The 14,549-nt window shown below is 35.9% G+C and overlaps 1 protein-coding gene across 1 annotated transcript in view; it reads left to right on the top strand.

Annotated features, from left to right (window-relative positions):
* The first annotated feature begins 3,135 nt into the window (after positions 1–3,135).
* LOC120630132 (protein brown-like) overlaps positions 3,136–14,549 on the top strand; it is a 34,172-nt gene continuing 22,758 nt past the window's right edge. The window contains exons 1-6 of the mRNA XM_039899285.1: positions 3,136–3,234; positions 9,244–9,397; positions 10,105–10,153; positions 10,679–10,859; positions 12,997–13,146; positions 13,523–13,761. Coding sequence (XP_039755219.1) covers positions 3,136–3,234; positions 9,244–9,397; positions 10,105–10,153; positions 10,679–10,859; positions 12,997–13,146; positions 13,523–13,761 — 872 coding nt within the window. The remainder of the gene's footprint in view (positions 3,235–9,243; positions 9,398–10,104; positions 10,154–10,678; positions 10,860–12,996; positions 13,147–13,522; positions 13,762–14,549) is intronic.

The following is a 14,549-nucleotide window of genomic DNA, read 5'->3' as shown; positions in this document are numbered from 1 at the left end:
GTCACAAATATCCATCCATCCATACAAACATCCATCCATCCATACATCCATTCTAGCAAACTTTCGCATTTATAATATTAGTAACACGGTACGCATGCATTCGTTGCCCCATATGCCTTGCTACTTGCTGTTAACAGTGAATAGTTATGCCCTTTATCACCGAGAATATTTATCAGATCTCTCTTAAAATTAGACAATACATGCTCGATTTGATTTCAAATAAAAAAAGAATTATTAAAATCGGTTCAAATTTAACGGAGCTATGAAAAAAAATTTATGAAAACTTCAACTCTTCTCAGTAATGTGCATTGTTACAATAAAACTTATGACTAAATTGAAATATTATTATCATCATATCAACCCATTATCGGCATACTACAGGGCACGGGCCTCCTCCCACAATAAGAACGGGTAAAGGCCGAAGCTTGGCCCTGTTCGGATCGGTGGATACACTTTTGAGATCATTATGGAGGACTTTATGGCATGCAGGTTTCCTCACGATATTTTCCTTTACCGTTGAAGCAATTGATATGTTAATTGCTTAAAACGCACATAACTTAGAAAAGTCAGAGGTGCGTTCTGGGATTCGAATTGGGACCCTCGGAAGTGAAGTCCAAGTCCTACCCACTTCTTTAACTGAGGTTACTGATGAGATATTGAATTATGTATACCGTTGTCGGAAATAACAACTTTCGAATACACGGTAAATTGCTACAGATTATAATTTTGAACCTTTTAACATTCGTTTTTGGTCCAGAACTTGTTACCTACAGTATTTTTCGAATGCAGCTTCTGTGTTTTTTGTTACACTCTAATTGGACTTAACAAGGAAACCTTGGTTTATAATTATTAAGAATTGCGATTTTTAAGCCATTAAATTCTCCAGTTTACATGATCTTGAGGCCTTGGGTTTGATTTCCGGGTCAGGTTCGAACTCAATACTAACTATTAGAGACCACGATTCAATAATACTGAATTTTTCTGTCGAGAAAGTATCAACTTTTTTAATTTTAATTTTTTTTATTTGTATTTATAGTTATATTTATATAATTATATATATATTTGTATAATTTTAAATCTTATTTATTGCACCACCTACCTCTTTTCTATTTTTTTTCCTTTTACGCCATTAATTGCCTGGAAGAAATCGCTATGTAGCGATAAGGCCACCAAATTGTACTCTCTTGATATGTATTTATATCTCTGTAACTAAAGTAGTTACAGAGATATATGTCTTTGGTGTACAATAAAAGTGTATTCATTCATTCATTCATTTTCATTTTAGTACAAGATTTAAAAAAAAAATCAAAATTCAAAATTTACTTTAAATTTAATAATAGCTTTTAATTCATAAGCACTTTTGAAACTTCAAGTCTGTCTGTTTGTAGTGACTCTACCCCACCGGTTCGGAAGGCAGACGAGAAGAAGCCGGCAAGAAACTCAGCAGTTGCTCTTTTCCAACATCAACAATTTACATTTTACATTTTAACATTCATTTTTCTATCTTGTGAGAGATGAAAGCGGAGCCGGATGCTTTCAAGCAACCTTGTCATTAAGAAATTCATCAATTGTATAGTAACCTCGCTGTAATAAATGTGTTTTAACATATTCTTTAAATTTATGCATTGGTAGGTCCAAAATTATCTTAGGAATCATACTATAAAACTCAATCCCACAAATGACTTCTGTACGTTTCGCAGATGATATGCAGATGTCACTAATTGATGACCATTTCTTGTAAGTTAACTGTTTGTATCCACTTTTTGTTTATTTCTTACAAATACTATATTATTATAAATATGGTGTAAAGCTACGGTAAGTATACCTATTTCTTAAAGCTTCTCACTGAGGGATTCGCGTGATTTAAGTTTATATATTGATCGTACAGCTATTTTCTGCAATATAAATATTGTTTCGATATCAGCAGCTTTACCCCATAACATAACAAGGTAAGTGATGATGTAGTCTAAAATAATAAGGGGCTAATCTGTAATGGGTATGGCAATAGTATACCGATACCCCTAATCGGTTTCGACGCGACGTAGCGGAACACTAAATCGCTTTGCGGCGCTTTGTGGCGGCATCAGTACGAAAACCAGACAAATCTAAACGGCGCTATTTGGAAAAAATCTTTGACATTTATACACTTTTTCCACAGTGCATTTCATATGCATATTTCACTCTGGCTCTGGAGCATCCTCAGGAGATGTTGCCTTCACAATGCACGATTGCTGAGACTAAAGAAATTTTAAATGACGTCGCCCAGATTTGCCTTGGGTCCGCGAATAATAGCTGCGGTAGCTTAGTTATAAATTCAGCCTCCGTTTTAAGGGGGAGAAGGGGAGATCAAGCTCCAAAACGTCTTTGGAACTTTTGAACGTTAATTTCATTAAACGCAAATTACTCCGACGGCCGAGTGGCGCAGTGGGCAGCGACCCTGCTTTCTGAGTCCAAGGCCGTGGGTTCGATTCCCACAACTGGAAAATGTTGGTGTGATGAACATGAATGTTTTTCAGTGTCTGGGTGTTTATCTGTATATTATAGGTATTTATGTGTATTATATTCATAAAAAAATAATCATCAGCTATCTCAGTACCCATAACACAAGCTACGCTTACTTTGGGGCTAGATGGCGATGGTGTGTATTGTCGTAGTATATTTATTTATTTAAATATCCCTTGCTTGCTATGCCGCTGGATCCAAGCGGCTCAGAACCGTGGAACTTGGAACTCCCTACAAAAGACCTATGTCCAGCAGTGGACGTCTATCGGTTGATGTGATGATGATGATGATTGCACGGTGAAGAAAAACATCGTAAGGATATCTAAATGCATGAGAGTTTTCCATAATGCTACGAATGGCGTGTGGATACCTAATATCTTAGTTAGTTTTTTGTTTGTTTCCTAGTTTTAACGCGTTACTCTCTGGAAGTGGGATTGTTTTTTGTGTTATTTGATAGCCTAATTTTTGAGAGACGTTATGAGGCATTTTAAATTACTTAACGTGATGAAGAGGAACAACGGTAAAAAAAAAATTTTAATAATCCCCCTACTTTCAACGATTGTATGCAACTATTCACAAACACGCACGCACACAGACACGAACACGCACACGAACACACAAACACACACGCACATGCACACACAAACGCACACGCTCACGCTCACGCTCACGCTCACGCTCACGCTCACGCTCACGCTCACTCTCACGCTCACGCTCACGCACACGCTCGACGCACACAACCGAACACACACCCACACACACACACTCACACACACACACACACACACAGAAAAACACACACACTTCGTGTCTTAGAAGAATATCGGATTCTGTAGGCGGACAAAGTCGCGGGGAAGCGTTAGCAGCTAATATATAATGATTCAAAAATACAGAAGATCCTTTAAAATTAAGACCGAAAAAGCCCGTTACAATATACGCTCACGAATGACAGATGCATTTTTATCTCGCAGTAGGTATCATACATCAAATAAGAAACTCCTTGTTTGATAAACCCAGTCGGCTGAGTGAGCGCTCACAATTATTTTGTAATTATCAGAGCAGTTTGTCAAATGTCACAATATCTAAGTAATTAAATAATTTCGCTACTTATTTCGATGGTACACTAAATAAGTCAATCGCTTTGTGGTCTGTGCTTGTGTTGCAAAAAATGGATTTGAGTGCGGTAGGTAATTATTCTTAAGATATCGTAGGCATAGGCATAGTGTAATTTATAATAGTGTGGTCTAATTCAAATTCAGAATTCATTTATGCCTATCTTTTGTGGTTTTTTAGTGCATTTTTTTTTGTTAAATTAATGCAATTAATCATTAAAATTGATTAATAACATAAAAAACTATAAATTAAAAATCTTAAAACAAAAAATTGTAATTCGCCATTTGTTTGTGGTGGCTATCTTAGATTTACTGTATATTATTTTACTAGTCAAGCCCTTTCATTTGATACCCATATTGAGGGATTTGTGAAAAAATATGTAATTCGCCATTTTGTAACGACCATCGTTTGCCGATTACCATCAAACATAGCTTAGAACACTTCTAACTAGAAAATTATTATATGCTACAGACACACGCACACAGACACATCAAACTTAAAACAACCTGTCGTTTTTGCATCGGGGGTTAAAAATAGGCGGAGACGGCGTGTTTGCCGACTCTACTATCGGTTCGGAAGGCGAATTCTACTGAGAAGAAGCCGGCAAGAAACTTAGCAATTACAGCAATTTATAATTTGCCATCATTATTCTTTTCTTATGATAGATCTGGCTGCTGGAAGAAGCAGCAGCAATTTCATTGATAAGGAATCGATCGGTATAGTAGAGACGTAAAAGCTACTTTATTGTTTTTCTTGTTGGAATCTGCGTTCCGCACTGCTGGTAGAGTCACTACCACAGACACTATCTAGATCTATTAAAAGTGCCAGTGATACAAATTCAAATTCAAATTCAAAATTCATTTATTTCAAGTAGGCCTAATTAATAAGCACTTTTGAAACGTCAAGTCAGTCTGTTTGTAGTGACTCTACCACCGGTTCGGAAGGCAGTTTCCACTGAGAAGAGCCGGCAAGAAAAAAAAAACAAAAATTTGAATTAATATTTATTTAATGTTGAAGTAATAGGTATTTAATATGTACTTTTTGCGTATTGATTACCAAAAAACTTGTTTATTTTAATCACTGAGATTCACTTACAACTGCAATTAAGTACCAAGCGATTAATAATTACATATAAATAACTACATACATAAATTGCATAGGAATCCACTGAACTGTTAAAGAGAACTGTTGGTTGGTTTGGAATAATATTATTATTAGGAATAGTTATATAAAAAACAACGTTTCAACTTTTTTAATACATTGAAAATTTATTTTAATATATTAAAAAATAGTTAATACTTATCTACGTAAAAGCTGAAAGTAAGTAAATACCGTTTCAAAACTTATCCGTCATATAGATTTTATATTCAACAAAAAAGCGCAGTCAGTGACAACACATTCTACTAAACTCAAACGGCGGTGGTTTGCGCCATTACAATATTCAGTCTTGTAAATACTTTATTGCAAAAAAACATCAAAATATACATAAACATGCAAAGGCGGCCTTATTGCTGCAAGCATTATCTTACAGTCAACCTCTGGAAGAAGGAACAGCTGCAAGTGAGCGTGATAGTGCAGTTCTATATCCATATATATCCGAGAATAAATAGACATATATAAACATAAATATAAAATATATATATATATATATATATAAAGCTACTGTATTGAAAACAAATTGTATTGACGATTTTTAATCTATATTAGCGCTTGGCTTCTTTAACACCTGTTCATAGTCATCATTATAAACCCATACCGGCCCACTACAGGGCTCAGGTCAAGCCGAATAAGAAGGGTTTAGATGCACCATCCTGGCCAAGGGTAGATTCGTAAACTTCACAGACCTTTGAGAACATACAACTGATGGTCAGATATAATGCAGCCTGTGGAACTATGGAACCATCGTCCTTAACCCCTTTTCATTGTAGCAGGAGACCCGTGCTCTGTATTGAGCCGGCTATGGGTTGATATAATATGATGATAGACGAAGCCAAATTTCAGAAGGTATATGTAATAAAAGAAAACAAAAAAGGAACAGAAATAAAGTAGTATAAAAAATTAATACTACTATACTAACTAAATAAAAAAACAAGTACCAAATAAAAAACTCATATGGAATATAAAACGTATAACTATGAATAACGTATAACGATATAAATATAAATAATTAAGATACACAGTGTAAAAGGTAGATAGACATTTACGAACAACACGTGTAAATGACAGCCGAAATATTACTTCACATGATTTAGAGGTATATTATTTATTGTCTCTGAGACTTAACTGTGTAACCGAAACGCAGAATTTTTTGACTAAAGCACTGCACTGAAAGAAATCAGTTATTGCCCTAACATCGCTCCTGTCAATATATTAGCATCGTCGCATAGCGTAGGTACTATGCGCGTGTCGGTCTTTTCTCTTAGGATTGACTAAGATGACTGATGAATATTTTTATGAATTATATATACATAAATACTTAGAAAATACATATAAACACCCAGACACTGAAAAACACTTAATGCTCATCACACAAACATTTTCCAGTTGTGGGAATCGAACCCACGGCCTTGGACTCAGAAAGCAGGGTCGCTGCCCACTGCGCCAGTCGGCCGTCAAAATAAGTAGTGAATATTATGAATAAGTAGTAAAATAAATATGCTAAAATTAATATTTTTTACAGGGTTATTCCTTATGAATTAAACTTATACACCCTTCAACAGTATTTCGTTGTATTTTTTAGTTGTATAGTATTCAAATTTAATGTTAGTTGAGGAGGTTGACAAAAGCATGCAAGTGGTTAGCCAAAATAACGACATCCACCCGTAGCGACCTTGCGCAAGGGTACCTCGATAACTATTTTATCTGTTAGCCAGTACAAAGTATTTACACACCAACAAAGTACTCGTATTTATAGTAGCAACATTATGCAAATATTGTTACGTCGGCACCATCACAAAAACGTACATTATTGATATTTGCAATGATGCACTGCAAATGTCATTGAAATGATTGTAGTATTTATGCTTTTGTTTGATTATTGATAACGATTTAAGAATTCTAATAATAATAATATTTTGATTTTTAAAGGGTAACTATGACCCATTTACACTACTACATAACAGAATAATAAAAACTAAACTAAATCAAGAAAACTTACGTGAAATATTAATATTCAATATACAAAAAGTTACAAATTAGAATGTCTGCGTCCAGGCAGCCCTCCCTATCGGAGAGTCGTATCTATTTATTAATCCTTTCAGAATGTCGTTACTGCTTACCCACGTTCTTTTCATCAAGGATGCAATTCGTTTTCATCTGATGGCAAAAAAGTCGTCAGTATGAGCCCTCGCGAACATTTCTGATGCACTACGATAAGGTGATAAGCCAAACAGCATTCTGAAATCATCAATATACTGAACTCGTAGGGCGTTATGCAGTGTATATAGGTAGGTAAAACTGAGTTGCGCGTCCTACTAGGAAGTAGACATAGTATGTACGTAGTACGTAGATCTTTCTGAAAGTGGAAACAGTCGCCTATAAACCACAGGCATGCAAGGAACACTTCCTGCAACGAGCCACCCTGGCGTTCTAAGCCTCATTTTCGTTGGACAGCCGGTTTTCGCAGTTGCAGCAACCCTGCTTTCTGACTCCAAGACCGTGGGTTCGATTCGCACACCTGTTTGTGTGATGAGTGTCTGTCTGTTTCATCACATCAACCGATAGACGTCCACTGCTGGACATAGGTCTTTTGTAGGGAGTTCCAAGTTCCACGATTCTGGGCCGCTTGGATCCAACGGCTACCTGCGACGCGCTTAATGTCGTCTGTCCACCTCGTTGGGGGTCGACCAACGCTGCGCTTACCAGTACGGGGCTGCCATTCCAGCACCTTGGGACCCCAACGTCCATCCTTTCTCCGAACTATGTGCCCGGCCCATTGCCACTTAAGCTTCGCGACTCGTTGAGCTATGTCGGTAACTTTGGTTCTCCTACGAATCTCCACATTTCTGATTCGATCGCGTAGAGATACTCCGAGCATAGCTCTCTCCATCGCCCGCTGAGTGACTCTAAGCCTTCTTATGAGGCCCATAGTTAACGACCATGTTTCAGAGCCATAGGTCATCACTGGCAACACGCACTGTTCGAAGACTTTCGTCTTCAGGCACTGAGGGATTTCTGACGAAAAGATGGCACGGAGTTTCCCGAACGCTGCCCATCCGAGTTGGATTCGGCGGTTCACCTCCTTTTCGAAATTGGACCTACCTAACTGGATCGTGTGTCCTAGGTATACGTATTCGTCAACAATTTCGAGTGCAGTGTTCTCAACGATTACTGGTTGAAGCGGAACATGAGCATTAGACATAATCTTCGTCTTGCTCATGTTCATTCGTAGGCCAACCTGTTGAGAAGCTCTGCTGAGGCCATCGAGCATCGTATTTAGGTCTCCCAGAGTCTCTGCCATTATGACTACATCGTCGGCAAACCGAAGTTGAGTGATGTACTCGCCGTTAATGTTGATGCCAAGTCCGTTCCATTCCAGAAGCTTAAAGACGTCCTCCTACGCAGCGGTAAATAGTTTCGGGGAGATAACATCTCCCTGTCGCACGCCTCGCTGCAATTGGATTGGTCTCGTAGTCTGATCCTGTATACGAACTGACATAGTGGCGTTTTTGTACAAACACTGCAACACTTGGATATACCGGTAGTCAATTCGGCATCTCTGCAGTGACCTAAACACAGCCCAAGTTTCCACCGAATCAAAGGCTTTTTCATAGTCCAGTCTAGTCCAGTCTGTCTGTTTATCTGTATATTATAAGTATTAATGTGTATTATATTCATACTTAAAATATTAATTAGCTATATTAGTACCCATAACACATGCTACGCTTACTTTGGGGCTAGATGGCGATGTGTGTATTGACGTAGTTTATTTATTTATTTATTTACATATTTATAAAATGGGCAACCACGCTCTTCAGACCGGAATACAGCATTGTATATAGTTCCCTCGACGTGCTCCCGTGCGTGTCACAAAAAGCTAAACTACACTACTAAATTAAATTTTAATTTGATGTTGAAATTGAAATAAACTATCAACTTAAATAGTGTCTTATCTTATGCTGCTGTGTCTTATGTTGTGATCTTATGCCGTTTTAATACAGATTGGCCGGCTCTAGATTCTTAATTTTTAAATGATTTATAAATATGTTTCTTTTATTTATTTATATCTACAGTCGAATAATAAAGCTGGCACAGTATTTTTTTATCTTGACCGTTGGATTTCATAGATAGAAATTATTACTAATGAAGTATGTGTTTTGAGCATTACTATAAGTAATGTGTTTTTAGCATTTGATAATCCAATTGACGAAGAGGGTTTTTGGCTATGAAGATTGAACATCACGCTGTGATTGTTAATAGCGCGGGCAGATAGTGCGACGCGGTGGGTCATTGTATATTGAGTGCGGATGAGGCTTTGTCAAGGGCTTTGCTATCTTATCAGAAGTTTTATTTTTCCGTTGAACCACTAGTTTCTTTAAACATTTTAAAGGCAATATTTACAATAAATAGGAATACAAAAAAAAGAAGAAAATACTAAACCACATATCGCTAAGTAACAAACTCTACAAGGCAACTCATTTTCTTGTCTATTTCCAGTCAATCAAAAAACTGAATAGGAAATATGTTATGATAAAAATAGAACATCTAAAAGTCTGGACCAAAGAAGAAAAATCTTGGTGGAGACGTAAACCCACGAAGCCTGAAGTGATTATTGTAAATGATGGTAAGTTTAAGTTATTATGTTAAGAGGAAAGTACAGATGAGATTCTCCATACAAAATGTATTCCCCTATTTCCTTACTACTTCTATTATAATTTAATCTTTTTTATTTGGAAAATCAAAGTCCACTGCAGACATGTCGCTATCTATATAGCTATGTAGCTATATATAAAAGCTAAATACTTTATAAATCTGACCCCCTAAAATGACAAATAATTCACCTATTTTAACGTAAAGTTCAGAGGACCCATAGACAAATTGTAAAAAAAACTAACATAAAAGTAAGAAAGATGAACCGGAAATCTTTCTAAAAATGTACATGATCATGAATTATTTTTGATGCATGCAAATAATTGAATCGGTTCAGTTTTGGATGAGAAAACATTTTTTATAGGTAAAATCGGTTGAGCTGCGGTTATGTCTGTCTGGTGCCTGAGCCCCTCTACGAGGGGAAGACAGCGCTCAGAGTGACGGCAAAAGTTTCTTCGAATACCTATTCATCACATTTGTTCCAGCTGTACCAATGTCTTAACCCATTTATTTAACATAGTCATTAACTCATATAAAAAGATATCTGTTTATAACATAAACAATTTTTAATAAAGAAAAGGATCAGTCACATTTTTCCTCAATCCTCTGAAAAAAAAGAGAAAAAACTTCATAATTGTTTAATTACTACATTTTTGTTAACTAATTGTTACAATTTTACAGTTTCTGCTTCCATAACAACCGGTGAGTTCGTCGCTGTTATTGGTCCAAGGTACGGTGAAATCCACAATAACTTAACTATAATATAACTAATTTAATATTAACCCATTAATATAAGTTTTTAATAGTTTTTTTACTTACACTTGGAGGAAATATCAATTTTATACAGGCAGGATTTGAACCTGCAACTCTGGCAATCGCGGCCTGAGCGCTTTGACCACTAAGTTACGGCCGATGCCGAAATTAGTATATGCATTTTTGGAAACATTCTAGTTTCCTTTCAAATGTTCATATTACAATGAGAAACTTTGAAACATTCAACATTAACATTCTAACGATAAGCCCGTTCGAACAGATACACAAAAATTATCCAAATGTTTGTGTTTTTATGTCCTTGTAATTACACCGGCAACCACGCCCTTCAGACCGAAAAACAGAATTGCAACAATTCCGCTATGCGGTAGAAGTAAGCATGGCCGTACATCCATGGGGGAGCTCTGTCACAAAAGGAAACTAAATTGTTTTTGTGTTATTTATATGTTCGTACAGGAAGTCATGAAATAAAAAATAATTACAGTGGCGCCGGGAAAACGACTTTCCTAGTTTCACTGGCGGGAAAATGCACTCTTCCGAACTCTGGCACCGTGACGGTCAATGGAACTGATATCAAGAAAGTGCAGCGTGGTTTGATCGAGATAGTGCCACAGTTTGACGTATTCATGGACAGTATTACTGTCAAAGAACACTTGCTATTTATGGTTAGTATAACATAAAATTATCCTATTCTGTTTTGGCTTTTTGTGACTTTTCAAAACGTCGAACCATGCTTGCATTAACATAAAAAAAGGATCAATCGTGGTTTTCAATGTTAGTTGTACAGTCAATCGACGCTAAGGTTTCATTGTGGACAGCATTGTTCCGTGAATTGTTGAGGTACTCGGTACAGGTACAGGTATATTCGATGACTTTCACTTCAATATTCGCCGAGTATCATTATATTCTTCATCTATATTCTTCTTATCATTACTATATTAATATCATGTCTTATATAATGTTAAATGTCATCTTTAATTCATTTGTCTTATTGTTACCCATAAATTATGTAGTTCTATCAAGTTAGTGTAAGTGGCCCTGCCATTTATTTTACAAGATGTAAAATAAATAGATAAATTGTTTGTTTTTTTTCAAGGATTCATTATTAAAAAAGTTTTTAAGTTATTGTTAAATCATTATTTATTAACAACAAGAAAAAAATACATATATCCCATTGAATGTCAAAGTCAAGGTAGCATTTTGCCACATTACCATAGGTGACGTATCCTATAACGATAATTTTATAAAGAGTTACATTATTACCGAAACAGATTCAACACTAAACATCAGCATTAAACTAAAACCTGTAATAAAAATAAACGATTTCTAATTTGAAAATAGAGAAATTTAAAAAAAAGAATACTCATTTTAAATATGTTATGAAACTGTAGTTAATTAAAATGTGATTCAAATATTGTTTCGTGTAAAAATAACGATTTCTATTTCAGGCAATAGGAATCAAATGAGGACAAAATCGCAGGCATCAGTATTTAATCTCTCTTATTTTCCCATTGTTAGCGTTCTTTTTTATATGCTTGTCCTGTAGACTTATTAGAATTAAAGTGTATTATGAATGCATTAACCTAACCTTTCCTACTGCTTAAAGTTACTACCTACTATATACGTTTAACTTAACATAATGGCAAACATACAAAACAGACTTAATGAACTGAAATTAATTAAATAAATGAAATGGATGAAATAAATGACATGAGTGAAATGAATGAAAAGATATTTATTTGTTCACAAAAAAAAGGCACAACATATCTAGTCAGGCAACTCCAGCGTACAAAATTTGGTCAGTAATCTAAACAATCGACTAGACAGTTCAATGTCCTTTTTTCTTCAGGATGGCATTTACAGGGCGACTTTTACTACTTTACTTACATTACCTAACTCTATCTCAAATGGCGGATCCTACCTTAGCCGAGTCACTTCGTCGTTTCAGGATCTGTCTTTGATATTTTCGTCCTGGATTTTAATTATTCTCTTTCAAAAAGCTTTAAGTACCCATTCCAGGAGTGTGGACGGAACTTGTAGGTTAAATGTACAATAATATTGTAGTAGTAAAGCATTTTGTGACAGAGCTCGTCCGGATACGTACTACCGCCTATGATTCTGCCTCTGCTTTAAGTATCATTGCTGTATTCCACTTCTAGGACTTGCTTCTTTCATGCCCTGCGAAGTATTACTCGGTTTATAGGCTGTGTTTTTCATTTATAAACAGATGGGCTTCGTGGTCCGTAAATTAAAGCTATTAAGAAAAATGCTGTGTTAAAAAAAACTGGCTTCCTTCCCAACTCCTAGCTTTAACATGGCAAATTACTCCTAGTCTTTATTACAGATCGCGTGGAAAAATTAGAGCATTGATGCCCATTTTAAATAACGTAGCCCGGTTTGTATTTGCTCTGTAATGTCAAAGACCTTTTACCTACCTGTTTACAATAGTTTAGTGTTCTGTTTAAACAGATATTTTTCCCTAAACGTCTGTAATTGCTAGCTGTAGGGCTACAAAGAAGTTTAAGAGTGCTAGCTAATTGATATACCAGTGGAAAGAAATACAGACAAGTAAATTCAAATATGTCCCATTGTGAGATTTTCGATCTAGATTTACTTAATCAATCACGTGAAAATTAACTACTATTTATATGTCATCGGTAAAGCACTGTCTAGTGAAAATACTGTTTTCCAATATTGGAACTATGTGGCGCTTTTTCGATCCCATATCAATCGTCGTTTACGTTCACGCAATCGAATACGTAAACGTAGGTTTTTGTATTTATAAGTGATATTGTGTTTCAGACAGAAATGAAACTGGGAAGCGTAAAGAAGTCTTCACACCGGCAAACTTTAGCGAAATTGTTAAAGGAACTTAAACTTACGATGCTTCAATATTCTCCCATAAGTTCATTGTCAGGTGGCGAGCGAAGGTTGCTGTCTTTAGCTACTTCGGTAAGGAATACGACTTAATTTATTTAGATAATTAAATTAAGAAAGTTTATTTTATATCTTTACTTCGTGCACCATCCGTTTTATTGCCTGTAAAATATCACTTTATTTCAGAAATAGCATTAAAATAATATCAACTTAATTAATTTTACCTTAACATTTGGCAATTGGCTTAATAATAAGCCAATTGCCAAATGTTAAGGGTAGAAGTAAGAAAATTCAAATTCAAATTGTAATATAATTTCAGTCTACTAATACGCACTGGCAGCTTGGTGGACTACAACCTAACTCACTCTAAGAGTACAACCGGCCTTGTATCATCTTGTAACCAACCCACGGTGATGGTTTACAATAATACTGATGATAATCCGTTTTCCAGTTACTCTCCAGCCCGCAGATTATCATTTGCGACGAACCGACAACTGGCCTGGACAGCTATAATGCGGCGCTCGTCATAGGGGTGTTAAAGCAACTAGCAGTTAGTGGCAGAACCGTGATATGCTCCGTGCACCAACCATCCTCCGACCTGTTCAAAGAGTTCAACTCCATCGCCTTGATGTCGGAGGGTAGAATGGTGTTTCATGGCTCACAAGGGGAATGCAAAAAATTGTTTGAAAAGTAAGTAAATATTTCCTTGCAGTGAACAAACTTACGACGTTTAGTGTAAATAGAAAGGTTTCTAATACCACTGAGACTGGTCCCGATCTGAGTATCATCTCGTTAACCTATCTTTATTGATATGAGATATACGGCGGCCGATTGGCGCAGCTGGCAGCGACCCTGCTTCGAGTCCAAGGCCGTGGATTCGATTCCCACTACTGGAAAATGTTTGTGTGATGAGCAAAAATGTTTTTCAGTGTCTGGGTATTTATATGTATATTATAAGTATTTTTTTGTTATATTATGAATACCTGACTTTGACTTATGACTTATGACTTTGTGTAAATTAAGATTTGCATGTCAAAGATTTTGACTAAACTGATACCTACAATGTTTTATGCAAAAAAAAAAAAAAAAATTTAATCAAATAGACATATGGTGCGAGGGGGAGTCCAAAAACCTGACTGAGTTGGAGCTAATGGAAGTTCATCGTAGGCATCAATCAATCAGAATCACTACTTATCTCAGGCTGTTATGAAACGTTAATAAACACTTTCTTGCATAATTGTAAAATTATGATGATAACTACACACCTACGTAATTTTAAACTATGAGGCTTCTGCATTGGCTCATAAAAATTAAAAAAATAAAAAACTCAAAATTAACTTACAATATATAATTATAATTGTTTTTAGTACTATTATCCGTCGTGATGGAAACTAAAAACACGAGAAACCGTTTCGCTTGACTCGGGGGGTCTTACTATCGTCGCGTCACTTACATCTACGAATACGTTCTGAAAATAA

The sequence above is a fragment of the Pararge aegeria genome, chromosome 2, assembly GCF_905163445.1.
Source record: "Pararge aegeria chromosome 2, ilParAegt1.1, whole genome shotgun sequence".
Classification (NCBI taxonomy): Eukaryota; Metazoa; Arthropoda; class Insecta; order Lepidoptera; family Nymphalidae; genus Pararge; species Pararge aegeria.
This window is presented reverse-complemented; position numbering and strand designations above follow the sequence as displayed.